Source organism: Musca autumnalis, unplaced genomic scaffold (genome assembly GCF_047663935.1).
Source record: "Musca autumnalis isolate F117 unplaced genomic scaffold, ASM4766393v1 scaffold_5, whole genome shotgun sequence".
Classification (NCBI taxonomy): domain Eukaryota; kingdom Metazoa; phylum Arthropoda; class Insecta; order Diptera; family Muscidae; genus Musca; species Musca autumnalis.
Genome location: NW_027412088.1, coordinates 22,458,620 through 22,478,617, shown reverse-complemented (window position 1 = coordinate 22,478,617; position 19,998 = coordinate 22,458,620). Strand labels below are relative to the sequence as shown.

General features: G+C 33.0%; 2 protein-coding genes across 2 annotated transcripts; both read left to right on the top strand.

Annotated features, from left to right (window-relative positions):
• The first annotated feature begins 322 nt into the window (after nucleotides 1-322).
• LOC141386460 (uncharacterized) lies at nucleotides 323-9,012 on the top strand. Its single transcript, XM_073954958.1, has 6 exons — nucleotides 323-547; nucleotides 1,478-1,530; nucleotides 7,362-7,432; nucleotides 7,755-8,254; nucleotides 8,450-8,676; nucleotides 8,749-9,012. The coding sequence occupies exons 1-6, from the start codon at nucleotides 372-374 to the stop codon at nucleotides 8,928-8,930; spliced, it is 1,209 nt and encodes a 402-aa protein (XP_073811059.1). The 5' UTR covers nucleotides 323-371; the 3' UTR covers nucleotides 8,931-9,012.
• Nucleotides 9,013-15,087: 6,075 nt separating this feature from the next.
• LOC141406225 (uncharacterized) lies at nucleotides 15,088-17,041 on the top strand. The gene is made up of 5 exons (XM_073991425.1): nucleotides 15,088-15,110; nucleotides 15,781-15,875; nucleotides 15,940-16,516; nucleotides 16,575-16,801; nucleotides 16,863-17,041. Exons 1-5 carry the CDS (start codon nucleotides 15,088-15,090, stop codon nucleotides 17,039-17,041), a joined length of 1,101 nt encoding a protein of 366 aa, XP_073847526.1.
• Nucleotides 17,042-19,998: the final 2,957 nt, after the last annotated feature.

Genomic DNA, 19,998 nt, shown 5'->3' with positions numbered 1-19,998 from the left:
CAGATCTACTATTTTCCCGTTCCTTTACTTTTGTGCAAAACTTGTTACGTGAGAGCAATTTCGACAGTTTTCACTTTTGCTACTCTTACTATTAGAAAATTAAAGGAACAAAGCTATAATTCTATATGTATATTTCTTTATGTACGTGCATTGAACTTACTCAAACAATTTGGTTTCAATTTATGATATGGCTTATAAATGGATAATGAATAGACTTGTTTGCTTTTTCATTGTCAAGGCACAAACACATTTGAAAACTGTGGAAAAACACGACTTTTGATGTTGTGTTTTAACTTTTTTATCACTAGCTAAAGTCATTTGCAATTTGGCTACTTGCTTTATTAGACAAAAACACGGAATTCAAAAATTCTATGTGGAAATTTAGTCGCAACAAAATGTTTTATCCATTATTAAAATTAACTTGCCGTAATTGGAATTTCGGTATTCTACCCTTGGCCAATAACATTTGTCATAAAGGTAGTAAACGTTTAATGAATTGCTCTTCCTCAACTTTGAAAGGACAAATTTCAAAGAATGTTTTATCTGGGTATGTTGCAAATAATTAAGTGTATACAAAGTGTGTTTCACGTAACCAAAAGCTTGTAAAAATGTATAATGTAAAAATGGTAAAAGTAGTAAAAGAGTGAACTGTGCAAAATAAAATATACATACAACTTTATTCAAAAAGTACGGGAGCGGAAAAATTGTAAACACAACTGGAACAAATGTCAAAGTCGGCCTACTATCGAATCAGAAGGCGGCAACCATATTACTACTTGTTACACGCTTAAAGCTGAAAACAGATACAACGTTTGATAAAAGTTTTGCGTTGGGCGTCGAGAAAAAAACAACAACAACAGGGCGACGACGACACCAAAGTCCAGCGTTTATCTGTTTGTCGGCATATATTTCAAATGAATTTGAATTTTTCGGCATCATGCCCAACAGTGTAAAAACGGCCAAAACGACACAAAACTTTACCCAAACGTTGTATGTGGTTTCAGCTTAAATTTGTCGTGTAAAAAGTTTTTAAAGAGAGCTTCATTCAGCGCATTTTTGTTTTAAATGAATGAAGCTCTCTTTAAAAACTTTTTACACGATAAATTTTTTTGTGTACGGGAACGGTTTTTCGGGTTAAATGTGTAAAAGTGGTAAAAATTTTAAAAACTGTTTAGTTCTGGAAAAAAGCTAAAACTACTCTAGCGTGGTAGTTCATGGAGCATTTCTTTATTTATGTATCAAAAATGGCGCCCAACTTTACTGAAACTTAGCAAAACTTGCACTTGACTTAAAACAAAAATGACGCTGAATGATGTTCTCTTCACCTATATTCTGTTGAGTAGAAAGTAGCAGCATGTTTGCTGGCATCTGATTGCCTTTTTTACATTTCAGGCAAAAACTGAATTAACGAAGCATTTGTGTCTCCGACATTACTTAAAATTAGCTATACAAATAATTAATCAAAAAACCTTTTCAGGCAACTCATAACGGAACAAAACAATCTTTCCACTTCCCGAGATGTTCTACCAGGTATGTTGAAATCAATGAACCATATGCTTAAACTTCAGCTTAAAGTTATGCTTATACTTAAGCCGAAAACACATCCAACGTCCAGGAAATTTTGTTAAAAGAATAATGAAAAATTCGATCTATGTTACCCTTACTCTTTTATTCTTTTATCAGAAATGACGACCAACTTTACTGAAACGTTGGATGTGTTTTCGGCTTTATACACAAACAAAAAATTTATAAATGCGGAGACACATAAAGCCTTGTTCACACGGGCCATCAATGTCATAAGTACTGAAATAAGGCCATGTTTATATTATAGCCTTTTGCAGGGTTAACCTTCATAATGAGGATTTATTTGACGTACACGCAAAGGAATTGACATTTGAAACCCAGTGGGTTTGTTAAATCCGATTATATATAAACGTACTATAAAAGCTGTCCATGTCTACCCACACATACAATGTGGAGATGTAATTTCACTGATTTTGTGTGTTCACACAAAAAAAGTAAATGTCGTAAGTATAGTGCCAAATATGTCATACTTTAGCGATTCTGTAACGATATTATCGGATTAAAAACGCTAACCTAATACTGGGTTTAAATTATAGTATTTTGCTTACAAAGATACAAACCTTTTTCACTAACCCTGCGTTTACACATTACAGGACAGTTGAGTTCATGTATTGATTGTCAATAATGCAAAACTTGCCTGTGTGACGTAGGCGCCCGACAACTGAAAAAGCAGTTGTAAAATTATGAATGAAATAGTCGATTTCTTTTTGTTTTCCATTAAAATATTTTATTATTTTTGATGTTCTTTTGTTTTCAACACATTTCAATTATTATTCCACTTTTTTACAAAAATCTCAAAAAACTACAAATTTGTGTGTTACTAAATCAGGATAGTATTTTAAGACAAATTGTCTTGTTTAAGCGGCTAGTAAAATATTTATATTTTTGGTAAATGTCTACGCATGGTGGAATAAGAAGGTGTTACATCAAACCATGCAAAACGACAGATTTGCTCACAATAATGCATTGCTGTGAATTGCTTGTTTACATTTTGTATGTGCTTTTATTCACAATAATGCATTTTGACAACTGGTATGAAGATCAGCTGTTGTTGCCGTTGTACCTGTATTATTGTGCCATGTGTCTACGCACTGTTTTCAAATTTTCGTTGACAGTAAATATGGAAATGTTTGAACAAATGAAAGCAAATCTATTTCAAATGACAAAAAAAGACGACAGAAATGGGTTAGACATTGAATTTGTGCTAATATCAAAAATGAATATTTTAATTCGTGAAATTGTTTTTTTTTAATACATGAACTCAACTGTCTCGTGTGTAATCCCAAGGTTAGAGATTTTTCACATTTAATCAGTGGACTGTCTATGTACATATATAGAATTCAGTCCGTTTGTATTTGGTAAATAGAAAACAACAATTTATATGAACAATGGTTATAAATAAATAGCAATACAATACATTTTTTCTTTACTCAGTAAATAAGTAATAGTACGTTTATATATAACCGGATTTAACAAACCCACTGTGTTTCAAATGTCAATTCCTTTGCGTATAAGTCAAATAAATCCTTATTAAGAAGGTTAACCCTGCAAAAGGCTATAATATAAACATGGCCATAAGGTGAATCAGTAACTCAACAACAAGACTATTTTGATTGAAAGTTCTTTATAGCTGAGGTTACCATTTTAACCATTTGTTACCATTTTTAACCTTCAAAGCGTTCCTTAAGAGCAGTACACATTGTCAGTTTTGAATGTCGATATTTCGCAGTTATCGATAACTGTCCAACCGTCCAGCAACCACAAAACATTTTGTGGTTGTATGATGAATGACAAAAATGAACGGCCACACTAGCAATCACCAACAAAGCTGTCATTCAAAACTGGCAATGTGTACTCAGCTTTAACCTCGAAAAGTGGCAAAACTGGAAGCAATTTTTAAGACAGTGAGAGGGGAGAGAGAGCGGAAATGTCTTTCTCTTCTACCACAGGCTACCAGCAAAATTTCTGCAGGTAGAAAATGGCAGAACTGATTTTTCGACTTTTGTTTGACGATTATTTCACAAAATGGTCGAAAACCGAAGAAAAAGTCGAACACTGACAACACTAAATTAAAAACTGTGAAATAAAAGACGAAAATTGATTTTTTATGTTTTTTTCTGACATTGCTGCCGAATCTACCATTTTCCGTTCCTTTACTTTTCTGGTAAAAATGTTCATGAGAGAGCAATTTTGAACAATTTTGACACTTTTCTCTTATACCACTCTTACCATTAAAAAAGTAAAGAAACAAAGCTTATGTTGTCAAACTTTTTGTTATAATCCTTGGTATGTTCTTTTATTTTAAAAAATGGTAAAAGTCAAGACCTATTTATCAGGTCTCGTAAAGAGAACAAATGTTTTACTAGGCGTTTACACCAGACAGTTTGTCTTCAAATACAACTCTGATTTACTAACACATACATATATTTATCGGCTGTCCTCCAGCTGTCCATCATTTTTTCAAAGACAGCCTGGTTAACAAATTTTTGACATTTTTTGTAAAAATGTGTGAGATAATAATTGAAAAGTGTTGAAAACAAAAGAACATGAACAAAAACAAAATATGTGAACGGAAAACAAAAAGAAATCGATGATTTTTATTCATAATTTTTCAACTGTTTTTGCAGTTGTCTGGACGCTTACGTCGCACAGGCAAGTTTTGGGGTTTTAATTTCATGAAAATAATTGCATTGAAATCAATTTAATGTGGACCGGAACTTAAACATGGTTTAGACTATACACTTATACGATGATTAAGTGCACTATCTCATCATTTTTTCAAAGACAGCCTGGTTAACAAATTTTTGACATTTTTTGTAAAAATGTGTGAGATAATAATTGAAAAGTGTTGAAAACAAAAGAACATGAACAAAAACAAAATATGTGAACGGAAAACAAAAAGAAATCGATGATTTTTATTCATAATTTTTCAACTGTTTTTGCAGTTGTCTGGACGCTTACGTCGCACAGGCAAGTTTTGGGGTTTTGACAATTAATACATGAACTCAACTGTCCTGTCATGTGTAAACGCAGGGTTAACACTGTTTTGAGCGAAAATTCTTCAATTTATCAAAATAGCTTTGTTCCTTTACTTTTTAATGTAAAATTGTAAAAGTGTCAAAATTGCTCTCTCATGACCAGTTTTTCCAGAAAAGTAAATGAACAGAAGAATGGTAGATGTCAATAAGAAACATACATATTCAAGATTCTTCTGTTATTTCACTGTTTTTAATTTTGTTTTGTAAGCGTCTGCTTTTTTCTCTTGTTGTTGTAAATGTTTTCCTTCATTGTCAAATAATCGTCAAACAAATATCGAAAAATCAGTTCTACCATTTTTTACCGGAAGAAATTTGCCTGGCAACCTTTGGTAGAAGAGAACACCCTTTTTGTTCTCTCTCTCTCTCTCTCTTGAAAAGTGCGTCCAGTTTTACCTTTTTTTGGTGTTAAGGAACGCTTTCAGGCATGGTAGAACAAAGAAGGTAAAGTAAATACTACAACAACAACCACAAAGGAATTTGTGGTGGTGGTTCTGACATTAGCTTTGTTCCTTTACTTTTTTAATAGTAAAAGTAGCAAAAAAGGGAAGTTCTCTCTTCTCTCAGAAAACTATGAAAATTGCTCTCACATAACAAGTTTTGCACAAAAGTAAAGAAAGGGAAAATAGTAGATCTGGCAGCCATGTCAAAAAACATTTTTATTATTTTATTTTATTTCTTTTTATTTTGCTTTGACAAAGCGCGTAGTTTTCTTTTTTCCTTTTGCCGTAATTGTCAAATAAATGTCAAATCAGCAGTTTGACAGATTTTCCACTTTTTACACAACGAAATTTGTCGAGCAGAAAGTAGTAAAAGAGAAAGCCATTTTGGCTCTCTCTCCTCTCAAATTTCGAACTGGGTTGCCCTTTTCTTTTTTATTCCTTTATCAGAAGCAAACAAGGTAAGCAGGCGAGGCAGCTTATGTACCCAGGCCTTTAATCGTTTACATGAAAATGAGCGTGTTCTCACCTTTATTTCTTTTACCCATGGCACAATAGTAGCTGATTGGGAATAAAATCGCTTACAAAATGTAAACAAACAGTTCACAGTAATGCGTTATTGTGAATAAAAAATCATAGTGTTTAGACTGATTTTGAGCAAATGGTGTAACACCTTTTTATTCCGCCATACATCTAGTTCTATGCCATGATGTTTTTTGTAATTTATTCTTGTTCCACACTAGAGTAATTTCAATGAAATTTTGCATTTTTTGGGAAAAGCACATAATTTTAGAACACTAGTGTACACGCTTTCATGTGTTCAGCAATTTTGCTTTGTTGCAATATTCGTATGAAACAATCATACCGTCTTATTTTACATTAACTTTCATGTCAAAATTTCAGTGAAATTACTCTTAGTGTGGACCGGGACCTAGAGTGATTTAATGCAATAATTTCATGAAATTATGCGTTCTTAGATCAAGTTCCATACTACAGTAATTTTATGAAATTGCTATAGTGGGGAACTCGATCTAATGCTTGGTTTACATTTGCGAAATCCACTCGTTTTCAACTGTCAAATCCATAGGTTAAACGTCAAATGAAATCCAGATGAGATTTCATTTGACGTTTGAGCTATGGAATTGACAGTTGAAATCGAGTGGATTTCGTAAATGTAAACTTAGCATAAGAAATCTTAATTTCATGAAAATAATTGCATTGAAATCAATTTAATGTGGACCGGAACTTAAACATGGTTTAGACTATACACTTATACGATGATTAAGTGCACTATCTCGATTTATTTGACATGTATTATATGAAAAAGACAAATTAAATTCCTTTAATTTGCTAAACCAACCTAGTCTAAACGGGGTATTATAGTGCGTTTATATAACCAGATTTAATAAAACCTACTTTAAGGGCTGTTTACACCATCTATCAATGTCATATGAGCTGTCATTTCTTTCACCCATTCCACATTCTCTATGTTTGTCAAAATTGACGTCATCCATACAACTTTCAATTTGTGCGTTCATACCTACAAGTGTTATTTTCGTATGACATAACCTATAAATATAAAAACAGCTGTTTTTGTCATTGTTTACATTTATTGTTGAGTTGCAAATTTGCGCAAATTTTAATTTTGGTTAAAGGAAAATTAATATCTGGCATGTTTGTTGTGGTATAATAGGTTTTTGGGGTTATAGAGGCATTTATGTTTTTGCCACAAAGCAATCATTTCCAAGACTGCTACTTTCGACCAATCGATCTGAAAATTACATTATAAACACTCTTTGTTTACTTTTCTAAATATTTAAATATACATAACTTTCCATTTTCTTTTTTAAAAGATTTTGTTTTTCTTTTTTTTTTGAGAATGCCAGAAAACAGCTGATAAATTTATGTTTACATACAAGAATGCCGTATCAAATAGAGCGCTCCCTAAATGAAAAATTTACATATGAGTTGCCAAATCATTTTGATAGATGAAAATTTTCATAGTGGTCACACTATGTGTACAACATTCGCAGGTAGAAAATTTGACATCTCATACGACATTGATAGATGGTGTAAACAACCCTTTAGCAATAGCGATTTGTTTGTACATCTGTATTACAGTACGTTTAGATTTGCGAAATCCACACGATTTCAAATGTCAATTCCATGACGGATACGTCAAAAAATCAGAGTATTTATAACTAAGATATTTATCTGACGTATACGCTATGGAATTGACATTTGAAATCGAGTGGATTTATAAATCTACATGTTCTATTAAAGACTATTTTTTTCATTTTAGTCATGCTTAAGGATCTGAGTGATATTACTAAAAGATATGGTACACCAGAGGGATCAAAATGGTTAACAACGGTAAGTAAATTTTATGAGCGAAATAGCAAATAGAGCCATAAAACAATGCTTGTCGTTTTTTGTCAAAGCTTAACTTAAAACTTTACTCAAAGGTTTAAGCCGAAAATATTTGAGTAGCGTTTTGTATCATTTCTGGTTAAAATGTAAATGCAGTTTTATACAGGATGCGTACCAATGAAGTCACTTCTGGCCAATCAGCTCCTTAGTTTGCGGTCACAATAATTCGCACAATTTAAATTATCTATAATTTTTATATAAATATTTAGTAAAACAACCTGAGCATGAATATTTTTAATAAAACTTTTTTCCTCTCTTCTTCCAGGCCATCGAATATCATTTGGACAAGTCGGCGTGTAATATTCTTCAAATAGCCACTATTACCCATGAACATTTTATTAAATCGAAGAACATTAAGCCAGATAACATCGAACTAGCCCGCATTTTAGGCTATTGTACGGAGTTTCTGAACATTAGCGTTTTACTGTTGGATGATATCATGGATGATGGTATATATCGACGAGGCCATCCAACTTGGTATAAATTACATGGAACTGGAATCGCCATAAACGATGCTTTCATGATTGTGCATTCGGTTTATTTATTACTGAAACATTATTTCGGACACTTGCCATGTTATCGACAAATTCTAGAAGCATTTCATGAAAATATATTCATAGCGGCCTGCATTCAAAGTTTAGATATGATATTTTCGAAGCACCCCGTGGACACCTTCAATATGAAAACCTATAAAGCATTGGCAGCTAACAAGGTGTCGTTTGACTTTTTCTATTTGCCATTTGCAACGGTTTTATATTTGGAGGGGTAAGTACATAAGTGAATGCAATGCACAGGGAATTGTTAATGTAATGGGTACTTTACACGATATGTTTTTTACATATGAGTTGTCACTTTGCATATACATTTTGTATGGGAGAAGTGACAACTCATATGTAAAAAACATACCGTGTAAAGTACCCATTAGTTGTATTTTTTTCTATTTTAATGACATCTTCGCAGCTTTTCAGATGCCTCGATTTTAAATCACGCCCAAGACGTATTTATCGAAATGGGTATCTTTTATCAAATACGAAATGATTATTTGGATTGTTTTAGTACTTTGGATAGTTTTGGTAAAATTGGCACCGATATACAGGACAACAAATATTCATGGTTGATAGTTACAGCAATGGAATTGGCAAACGAAGAAGAGAAACAATTGCTAATTGAATGCTATGGTAAAAAAGGTAATTAGAAACAAATGCTGATACATATTTAATGTATTTCAATTAATTTGTAACGTAATTTTAATGTTACAGATAATGAAAAAATAAAACAAGTCAAGGAATTGTATACTAGATTGGGCCTACCGAAGTTGTATGCTGCCACAGTGGAAGAATCATATTTAAAAACGAAATCACTTATTGCTAAAATATCCGATACAACCATACAAGAAATTTTATTACAGATTTCAAATAAAGTTTATGGCCGTGAAAACTAGTAAATAAATATATAAATTGTTGATAATCAAAAAATATATAACATATTAGTTTTTCAAAATAAATGTTGCCTTAAGACCAAAACTCAATGGATTTTTCTTGTTTTCGTCGCTTCATTTCTGAGGCTACGCGACGGTCGAGATAAATACGAACTAGATTTATTCATTTATTCGTTTACTAGAGGTAAGCAATCAAATCAAGCGAAGAGCTGAGTTTGCTCCTTAACCCTGCGTTTACACATGACAGGACAGTTGAGTACATGTATTGATTGTCAAAAACCCAAAACTTGCCTGTGTGACGTAGGCGTCCAGACAACTGCAAAAACAGTTGTAAAATTATGAATGAAAATCGTCGATTTCTTTTTGTTTTCCGTTCACATATTTTGTTTTTGTTCATATTCTTTTATTCTCAACACATTTCAATTATCGTTTCATTTCTTTTTTACAAAAACGTCAAAAATATGTTAAGCATACTGTCTCTGTAGACTAGTTCTTTCACGGCATGTTTTTATGCAGTTCAAACGGAGTCGTGAAAAAGGCACTCCATTCCTCACATTTTAACCGCATTTGGATGCAATCCAAAGAATCACATCCATTTGTCACATTTTAACAACATCCGGAGGCAGTTCAACGGAGTCGTGAAAAAGGCACTCCAATTCCTCACAATTTAACAGCATCCGGATGCAGTGCAAACGGAGTCGTGAAAAAGGCACTCCGTTCACTACATTTTATTAGCAGTTGTTAGAGATCCCTACATGTACATAAATCAGTTTGTACATCTCTACAGGCAGCGGAATACATTTCCAAAAAGAGATAATCGTGTTAACATTTCCAAACATTTGTTAATACAAACTAAATAATATTTAATTTGTGAACATTTTTCCGGTAACTCACGAGAAGAAAATTTCCCAATGGAGTGCTGTTGGAGTACATGTCGAAATCTTAACTGATGATGGGAAGACAAGATCAAACCCATTTAGCAGATGAAGCAAAAGCACTTAAGCTTGGATTAAATGAAGAGCGGAGGAAACACACATGTTTGCGATTGAATTCAATACAGAATTTTCATATTTTGTGTTAATTTAATAAAGTTATTAATATTTTTGTTTTACACAAATAATAAATGCATTTTATTTTGTTATTCAAAACACGTGCTCTGGACTGCCTCCTATTCTACCCCAAAGGGTCAGTTAAAATGCAATGCCAAAGGGTCAGATAAAATGCAGTGCCAAAGGTTCAGTTAAAATGCAATGCCAAAGGGTCAGTTAAAATGCGGTGCAATGAAGTGCCTCTTTCCGGGGTCACTCCCTTGTAAAAATCATGAGTGAAAATGCATAATTTGATGCACTTCCAAATCACTTGTACATATCATTTAACTGCCTCTTTGGAGGCAAACTTTTCGCTGGGTATGTATGTGTTAGTAAATCAGAGTTGTATTTGCAGACAGTCTGTCTTGTGTAAACGCCTAGTAAGGCCTCGCCACATAAGAAACCTCGCCGACTGACTTTCTTGCCTTGCTTCATTTCTGACATAATAAAGATAAAAGAATAAAGAAGATCGAGCCAATTTCGAACTAGGCCTCTCTTTTCTTCATTCTTTTGTTTTTATTAGCTTTGTTCCTCTAGTTTTTTATGGTAAAAGTGGCAGAAGAGAAAACTGTCAAAATTGCTTTCTCATGACAGTTTTACCGGAAAAGTAAAGGAACGGAAAAATGGTAGATCTGGTAACAATGTCAAAAAGAAACATACAAATTAAAATTTCTTCTTTTGTTTCACTTTTTTAATTTTGTTTTGTCAGTGTTCGCTTTTTTCTTTTGTTTTTGTTAATCTTTTTTCTTCATTGCCAAATAATCGTGAAACAAAAGTCGAAAAATCAGTTCTACAATTTATTACCCGAAGAAATTTGTCTGGTAGCCTGTGGTAGAAGAGTACGCGATTTTTGTTATCTCTCTCTGAAAAATTGCTTCCAGTTTACCTTTTTTGGGGTTATGGAACGCTTTGTGGGTTAATAATGGTAACCTCATACAAGTAAAGGAAGACAGCTATTATGTCAGAAAGGAAGCCAGTCGTCGAAGCTTCTTACACCGTAAACACATCCAACCACTGCGCAATATACGAATTGGAACACTAAAGGCTTGCGTACATAAGCTGCTCTGCCTGATTGCCTTGCTTTCCTGCTTCATTTTTGACATACTAAAAATAAAAGAATAAAGAAGGCCGAGGAAATTTCGAACTGGGTTGCCCTTTTCTTTTTTATTCTTTTATCAGAAGTAAGCAAGGTAAACAGGCAAGGCAGCTTATGTACGCAGGCCTTAACAGCCAGTTTCTGCATGTCGAAAGAAGAATGTGTGCGAAAGAAACACGTCCAAACTCTTGTGTGTTTTTCAAATTTGTTTTTTTTTTGTCTTGAAGCAAAAGCAAAGGTAAAATTATTCCGAAAACTAAAGTTCGGGCGTGTTTCATTCGTACACATTTTTCTTTCGACATACAGAAACTGGCTGTAATGGGTACTTTACACGATATGTTTTTTGCATATGAGTTGTCACTTCTCCCATTCAAAATGTATATGCAAAGTGACAACTCATATGTAAAAAACATATCGTGTAAAGTACCCATAATAGGCCATTTGGATATGACTTCATTAGCCGGATTTAACGCATTCTCAGGATTTATTTGCTAGTTCCAGGCGATAATCTACCAAATTTTCCATACAAAAATAAATCCATCGGTGAATTTGTACAACAAAAATAATTTAGAATGTCAAAATTTGTAAACAAGACGAAAAAATTAAATTTGCACTGATATACAAAGTTGATTTTAATCAACCAAGATTAATATTTAAGATATTTAAACGATAAAATTATTAAAAATAAAATTATTATAAAATAATTAGTTAGCATTAGTAGCATAATGTGCTAACATTTTCAATATTCAACAATAAATTTGTAATTTGCCTTATGTTTTTTGATTCGAATTCAATTTACAACAACTTCTTTTGACGTTTCAATATCGATCAGATGGACTGATGCATCTACCTTGGTAGTTGTGCTATGAACTAGAGTTGTGTAGTTCCGGAACGAACTAGTTCCAAGGAACTATTCCGGACAAGGAACTATTGGAACTATATCCGGCTCTTTCATTTATATAGTTCCTTTAGTTCATATAGTTCCTGCCGTGCATATAATTCCTTTCATTTATATAATTCATTTTCTTTCTTCGATCTTTCACGTTTGGTTCCTTCATCATTCAGATGCGGCCACATTGTTAAATAATTGTAAATTACATCCTCGTTACATTGCTGCAATTTATTTATTTTTGTGTCAATTCATCCACCAAAAAATGAAAACAAAAAGAAAGAGAAAGATGCGTTAAACTACTTTATTCTCGGAATTATTTGGAATTAAGGAAATAAAAAGAACGAGGAACGAGAAAGATGCATTGAACTATAACGGTCCCGGAACTATTTGGAATGAAGGAAATAAAAAGAACATGGAACGAGAAAGATGCATTGAACTATATCGCTCTCGGAACTATTTGGAACTATGGAACTATATTAAGGAACTAGTTCCTTTTGGCAAAAGGAACTAGAAAGATCGATCCGCTCCAGGAACTATATTGCCCAACTCTACTATGAACAAAAATCAGCTGACTGTCATTTAAATCCACCAAAGGTATATCCATGGCACAATAATACAGGTACAGCGGCAAAAACAGCTGATCTTCATACCAGTTGTCAAAATGCATTATTGTGAATAAAATCACATACCAAATAGGTGTGTTCGTTTATGGGTACTTTACACGGTATGTTTTTTACATATGAGTTGTCACTTTGCATATACGTTTTGTATGGGAGAAGTGACAACTCATATGTTAAAAACATACCGTGTAAAGTACCCATTACTCGATAATTTGTACAAGTCCAGTAACTTCTTGTAAACGACTAAGGTCTTTTGCATTGCACTGTAGAGTAAACGAACAACATCCAGTAACAATTTGTACAAAATAGTCTTGTGGTTGTAGTTCCTTGCATCATACATCCAAAGTTTCAGTAAAGTTGGGCGTCAATTCTGATAAAAGAATAAAGGAACAAGGGCAGCATTGATCGAATTTTACTTTATTATTTTATCAGATATGGCGCCCAACTTTACTGAAACATTGGATGTGTTTACCGAACCCTTTAAAGCTTTAGGCGTACTTAGATCGAGTTCTCCAATACAGCAACTTCATGATTTTATTCTAGTGTAGAAGACGATACAAGCCATGTTTATATTATAGACTTTTGCAAGGTTAGCCTTCTTAATGAGGATTTATTTATTTTAAATCCGGTTATATATAAACGTACTATGTATAATTATTCAGCTAGGCTTTGATATTAACCCACTTAGCGCCGAGAATTTTTTTTGCGAGAAAACTTAAAATTGTGTATAAAAATTACATTTTTGAGACTTTTTAAGCATTTTTTAATAAATAACTTTTTTCTCTAAAACGTATAGTTCTCCTGCAATCGGGCCTTCTTTTAAAAGTGCCAAAAACTTTGGAGGGTAATATTGGTGTATCCTTACATGCCAATCCCTTGGTTTTTGGTTAAGAAAATACTCTTACTATATTCCTAACAAATCCCTGACTTTATATGATTCTAACATTTATGATTAAATTTTTATCACATATTTAAATTTTTCATCAAAAGTCGAAAATTACAAAAAAGTCGATTTTTTTGAATAGCTTGGGTTTTAGGCCAATTGCGTGAAAATAGGTAGTTGAAATGAAGCGTTATAAGCGTGAAATGATAGATAACAGACAATACTATAACAGAATGCAAAAAACCCCACAAAAATATTCGAAAAAGCCAGAGTTTTACGTCAATTTTTGCAACCATTTTTTGTGGCGTTTAAACGACCAGTGGCTTTATCTGGGTTAATGAAATAGACCTCGATGACTGTCAGTTATGTTGGTCGGTGTGTACTATGCTTAAATAGCTTGGGTACAAATGTTTTTAATCAAATATATGCTCTGTTCCAGAACCTGCAAGAAGCTACTAATTTCTACTACGATAACAATTTTTCCTTTATGTTATCGGAAAAAATAGTAAAAATTAGTAGAATCTTGCAGAACTGGAACAGACCAAATAATAACAAATATTTCGCTTCTATAACGAATATTTGTGTACAACTTCTTTATTTAAACTTCGCGAAGAATATTTTACCGTTTTCCTGCACCTTTTGCAAATATTTCGCGCAAAAAAATTTGACACCAAATGAAGTCTACGGTCTGAATTCGCCTTTGAATCACCTTCTTAAATTCGCCGTGGGTACTACCATGGTAAAATAATAGGGTTACGTAAAACGGCATGCATGGTACAATTAGAAAGGTAGATGCCTCAGCCTAGCTGATCGAATCTAAAACGTCAAAAAACTAGGGATTCGCCCTGAAAAATCAAAACAAAAAACCATATGATTCGGTAAGTAAGAGATAGCATGTCTGCACTTTATAGGCAAACACAAGCGATAAAAAGAGGCAACAAGAGACCATTTGGAGAAAATTTTGACAGTTTACAGTACAACAAAAGTTGCTTTCTTGTAGCAATTCGCCGATGCATCTACCTTTCTTATTGTACCATGACGGCATGGTACACGAATAAAAAGTAGTCGCTAGCTTCTACCCATGGTACAATAATACAGGTAGCATTATCATGCCAGCTGATGGGAACATAATTTGTCAATTGCATTGAATTGATGTCAAATTTTGACATCTTATGTTGCCAACAATTGCCGATGCGGCTACCTGTGTATTTGTACCATGCTTCTACCGAAACAAACAGTGATGCCAACTTTTCTTTATGTTTTTAGTCATAATTTTGCGATTTAATTTTACCGATTTTTGTCGGTAACAGCAAAAATGAGTTACAGAATCCCACTACTGGTAAATAGATCTTGGGTATTACACCAAAACAGCTGATTTTTTCTAGTTGTGAAAATCCATTATTTTGAATAAAATAACATACAAGAGGTGAACAAGCGAATGCATTATTGTGAACAAATTTTGACGTTTGGATGATGAAGTAACACCACATCCAACATTTCAGTAACGTTGGACGTCATTTCTGATAAAGGAACAAAAGAGCAAGGGCAGCGATCGAATTTTTCTTAATTCTTTTATCAGAAATGACGCCCAACATTGCAGGAACGTTGGATGTAAACTTTCGATCTATCAATTTTTTATTGTGAATAAATTGTATGAAAATGTTAACAAAAATTTTGATATATTGAAGACATTTCAGCCAAACTGAGTTGTTCTTGTGCTACTGGTAAATATATCGTGCAAACGAACAAATACCGAAACACGAGTCATTCGAACATTTCCGATAACATGCACTTTTATAATCAATTTGATTTGTATTTAAACAAATTAGCATAAACAATTTAAGTAAATAACACAACATATGTACTTATCAAAAACTGTTATTTTACCTTCCAGCTAGGACAGAGTACATACAAAACTTGCTTCTATTATTCTAACATCACAACCGGCTATGTACACAGTTGTTTAGTGAGCGTTTTGAAGTGAATAAAACAAAATTATTTTTAATATATGTATTTCAATATGTTCTCAGTTAGCAAAAAAATGTTGCATATCTTGAAACCCCAAAATTTATTGAGGAAGAGGAAATTATCGACAACAAAAAATTTCGGGTTGGTGAAATTAATTTAAAATTTAATTTAAAAATTTCACTTTTAACCTTAATACTATCTTTAGACAAGAAATCTGTTCGAAGTTTCTATCTCGCTGAAACAAAATAAAAAAGATAAGAAAATCGAGTTTTAATGATAAATATATTTTTCTTTTATTCTTTACAGATGTCTCTCAGTCTTGAGTACCTCCTACGATATACAGAAAACTAATTTCACAACAGAGAAACATGTTAATTTCCATTGTGTTGATAATATGCCAGGTTAAACATACATATATCTTGTTTAAGATCCTTTCAAAATATTAATGAATCTCAGTTTTATTAGATTATATACTGGAAGTAGGTGATATCATTAACAAAGTCAGTTTAAATGTACAAACTGATTGGTTTCGCAAAGTTGTCGAGTACAATGTAAAGAGGGACAAGTACGAGTGTCTTGAGAATACCGTATCAACCTATGTATCCCTTATGAAGGGGAAACAAGAAATACCCAATTTACCTGATGCCCAAATTATGGGATGGTCTGTCGAATTCTTAAATACAGCCGTAACAATTTATTGTGATTTTATGGAGGGTAATCAGTGGAGTCTTCGTCAAGGCAAGACATGTTGGCACAATGTAGAAAATGTGGGCATAATGGCCCTTATTGATGCAATCATTTTAGAAAATGCAATATATTTACTAATTCACAAACATTTTGGAAATTCAGATAAATATATTCAACTAGTTGATAGTTTTCATGATGCAGCTGAAAAACGGGGATGTGCTGAAAAGTCAGCTGTTTTATACTCCAAACAGCCAGTGATGTCCTTTACAATGGAAATGTATAGAGATATTACAAAAAGCAGTACCACTAGCTGTTTGTTTGAATTGCCATTTAAATTGGCATCGATCTTAGCTGGGTAAATATGCTGCCAAGAAACTTAAAATAGTTTTTAACCCTTTCTATTGTATTTTTAGTATTAACAATGAAGATACCTGCTGCCAGTATGAACATATCTTTAATGAACTGTCTTGTCTATATCAAGCACAAGAAGATTTCCTAAATTTATATGGACGTCGTGAGGAAAATAAAAAGAATGGTACGGATATTGAAAGAAATAAACGTACCTGGTTTGTCGCAGAATGTTTGCAGCGTGGAAACCATCAACAGAAGGAAATAATGCAAGAATGTTATGGAAAACAAGGTTTTGATGTTATAATATCAGTTGCTAAAGTTACATGTGTAAAAATTGTATTATTTTTCAGATCCTTACAAGGTGCAACGAGTTAAAAAGTTATATGCAAGTCTTGAACTCTATCAGGCCTTTAGAATGTTTGAGGATCAAACTTTGCAAAATATTAAAACGAAAATACAACAGTTGGATGGATTACAGCAGGATATTTTTCTAAAATATTTAAATCAAATTTATTTAAGGACACGTTAAATATTGAAATAAAACATAAATACTTCTTATTTGAAATTTTGCCTGCTAGGGCGAAGATCGAACATTTGTTTGCAAGTGAAAATGGAAAGGCGACGATTCGTAGCCACACAGCCACCAAATTATGTTTGACCTTGTTTCGCTGTTGGTTTTGCCACTCATCAGACATATTGCGGCCGTGGGAGAACTTTGATTACGAACTTTGATTTCTCAAATGCAATCCGTTTTAACAGGGACGGATATTTGTCCGTTCAATCTGAATGAAAACTAGATTTTCAATTGGAATGTTTTCATATCATTCCACTAAACTATAATTTCTCGCAGAAAGTAGAACTCTTGCAAAAATGTTTGGGCTCGCTGGTAATTCATTGAAAAAAGAGAAGCTGCTTCAAGTTTTTGTTTTTGAAATCAAAATAGCACACGTTTATTAGGGCTTTATACTTTTCAAGTTTAACAAAATACCACGCATATTAACAAATATTGTACCGCCTCTATAAGCGGGGTTTTAGTGTGCGGCATGTCGTTCGGACTTGGAGGAGGTTACATGTAAATAATATGAAGAAGTCTTTATGGGAAACAGTTTTTTTTCTGATGAATAAATTTGTTCTTCAAAAAATATATATCCCTAATATATATCGAACATAGAAATAAATATATAAAATGTCGTATGGAATTTGACACTAACATTTGGCCTGTTCCCGTACTTTATAAAGTGGTAAAAACGATTTTCATATACATTTTGGAACGCAAAATGTGTAATGCTTGGTTTACATTTACGAAATCCACTCGATTTCAACTGTCAAATCCATAGAGAGATGAGATTTCATTTGACGTTTGAGCTATGGAATTGACAGTTGAAATCGAGTGGATTTCGTAAATGTAAACTTAGCATAAAAGTGGTAAAAATTGTAAAAACTTTTTTGTTCTGTAACAGAGCTATTACATCCCAGTTCAGTCAGCTGTGTATTGCTGTTACCATGGCAGAACACCAGCAGATCGAATATTAAAAGTCAAATCCCTTTATAAAAAAAATTATTTTTGTTGTAATTTCCCCAACAACATAAAGAAAGTTTTCACATAACATATTCAAAATTTTACGATGTCACTACCTGGTTAATTGTGCCACGGCTGTTACCTTTTCTTGTTCTACCATGACTTATACAATGGTTGTATGTACATACAGTGGCACAGAAAAGTATACATACCACTAACAAAAATGCAGTTTTGGCTGAATCGTTGGGGTTTTTATAGCAACAACTGCACTATGTGGCTCCTTGGTGATAAAATAACAATAATTACACAAATTTATTTTAATATAATCCGTTTATTTATTGCAATTTATGGCATTTATTGTTTGCCTGGTGATCGGAAATGAACGGAATGGACTTAGCAGTAAGGTGAGGTCTTTTAGTATACAGCGATCTTTGTTTGAAGGAAAAGTTTTCTTTGAACTATAAATTAACACGATTTATCACCCCAGCATAAAATGGGAGTAAAATACGTCATCCGGCATATTATATATGACATGTCTTCGGAATCTTTCTGCGTTGCAAATGTTCAGATGATTCTAAAACATTTTTTTTATTGTGTTTATTACACTCAGCAATTTTTGACTGGAGGTTTCATTCACGCATTGTGATAAATTTAAAAAATGTTCAAACGAAATTTGTGCGGCCGCGTTCTTCATGTTTGTTTTTTTCTAATAACATCTGTCAGCTGTTCCACATCGTCAATGTAAACAATAGGTGTGTACGATAACTTTCACAGCAATAATTAATCAGAAAGTTCCAGCAACCTCTCTCAATAAAATTTTACTCTCTCAAACTCTCTCAATTACAGAAAGTTATCGAACGAATTTTGCAAAAACTTGCAAGAAAGTCAGCTGTTTCCGGAAATGTATGAAAATTGTTTTTGTTCCTTTTGATATTTTAAACCAAATGGAACAAAGACAAATTTGAAATTGCATTTAACTTATTTAGAGCAGTAATACTATCCACCACGTTTTAAAATCTAAAAAAATGTGAAATTGGGAATTTTTCTTGGACAAAAATGTTAACATTTCGAGTTGTTTACATTGAACAATTGATTAAAATCCAGCTGGCTGAACTTATAAATTTTTACGGGACAAATTTTCTTAGCAAAAAATTGCAAGTTCTCATCACAAAACTCTCCAAAAATCTCTCCCAACTCGCTCTCTTTTGCTGGATAATTTTGTTATCGAACAGCATTCAGTAAAAATTTGTGCGAATTTGTACAAAATTTTGGGTTATCGTACAGACCTAATGTTCACAGTTGCATTGCTGTGCATAATGCATGAGTGTGCAACTGAAATATTTTAATGCCAAGTTTACACTAGCGCTCCAAAATCCACTGGATTTCACAAAATCCTGAAATACACCCCGGTGTTTACACTTATTTTTTGTTGATTTCAAACATATCACAATGATGAAGGTAGATGCATATGCGCAGCTGATCGAACATGAATTTTCACAACTACAACTTTATTTGGAAAATTATCGTAAAATTATCTATATATCGTATTGTTACGAATGTAACTGATAGGTTTAAGTTAATTTAGTTTAATTTCCGTTAATTTAAAAATTTGAATTGTAACGTAACGTTTTATTACGCAGTTATTTTATTTAAGCAACAACAACTACCATGTAGAACTCTTCATCATTCTAGTCGTTACATTACCTTTTGTTAATGTTCTTTTGTTTGTTTTGCCATAATCATGTAATTATCGTTTAGTTTGTTACCTCTTTTCTTGCATTTATTTGTTGTTGTAATTACGTCATTGATCATCCCCCATGTATGTGAGTCTGGTTGTTCGCTTAGTGCGAATGTGCGTCTGTGTGTTCGTTGTACATTTTCGAGGAGTTGCCAGACATTTCTCTCGAACAGGGAGACTTTGGGATATAAATACAGGGGAACTGGCAATGACGAGTGAGTTGTGTTTT

What these genes read in the sequence shown, in the direction of transcription:
- LOC141386460 (XM_073954958.1), top strand. Translation starts at nt 372, where the DNA reads ATGTGGAAATTTAGTCGCAACAAAATGTTTTATCCATTATTAAAATTA. An exon ending in TTCCCGAGATGTTCTACCAG is followed by an intron (nt 1,531 to 7,361) that starts GTATGTTGAAAT and finishes TTTTCATTTTAG; the next exon opens with TCATGCTTAAGGATCTGAGT. An exon ending in GATCAAAATGGTTAACAACG is followed by an intron (nt 7,433 to 7,754) that starts GTAAGTAAATTT and finishes CTCTTCTTCCAG; the next exon opens with GCCATCGAATATCATTTGGA.
- LOC141406225 (XM_073991425.1), top strand. Translation starts at nt 15,088, where the DNA reads ATGACGCCCAACATTGCAGGAAC. An exon ending in ACGCCCAACATTGCAGGAAC is followed by an intron (nt 15,111 to 15,780) that starts GTTGGATGTAAA and finishes TATTCTTTACAG; the next exon opens with ATGTCTCTCAGTCTTGAGTA. An exon ending in AGAATGTTATGGAAAACAAG is followed by an intron (nt 16,802 to 16,862) that starts GTTTTGATGTTA and finishes ATTATTTTTCAG; the next exon opens with ATCCTTACAAGGTGCAACGA.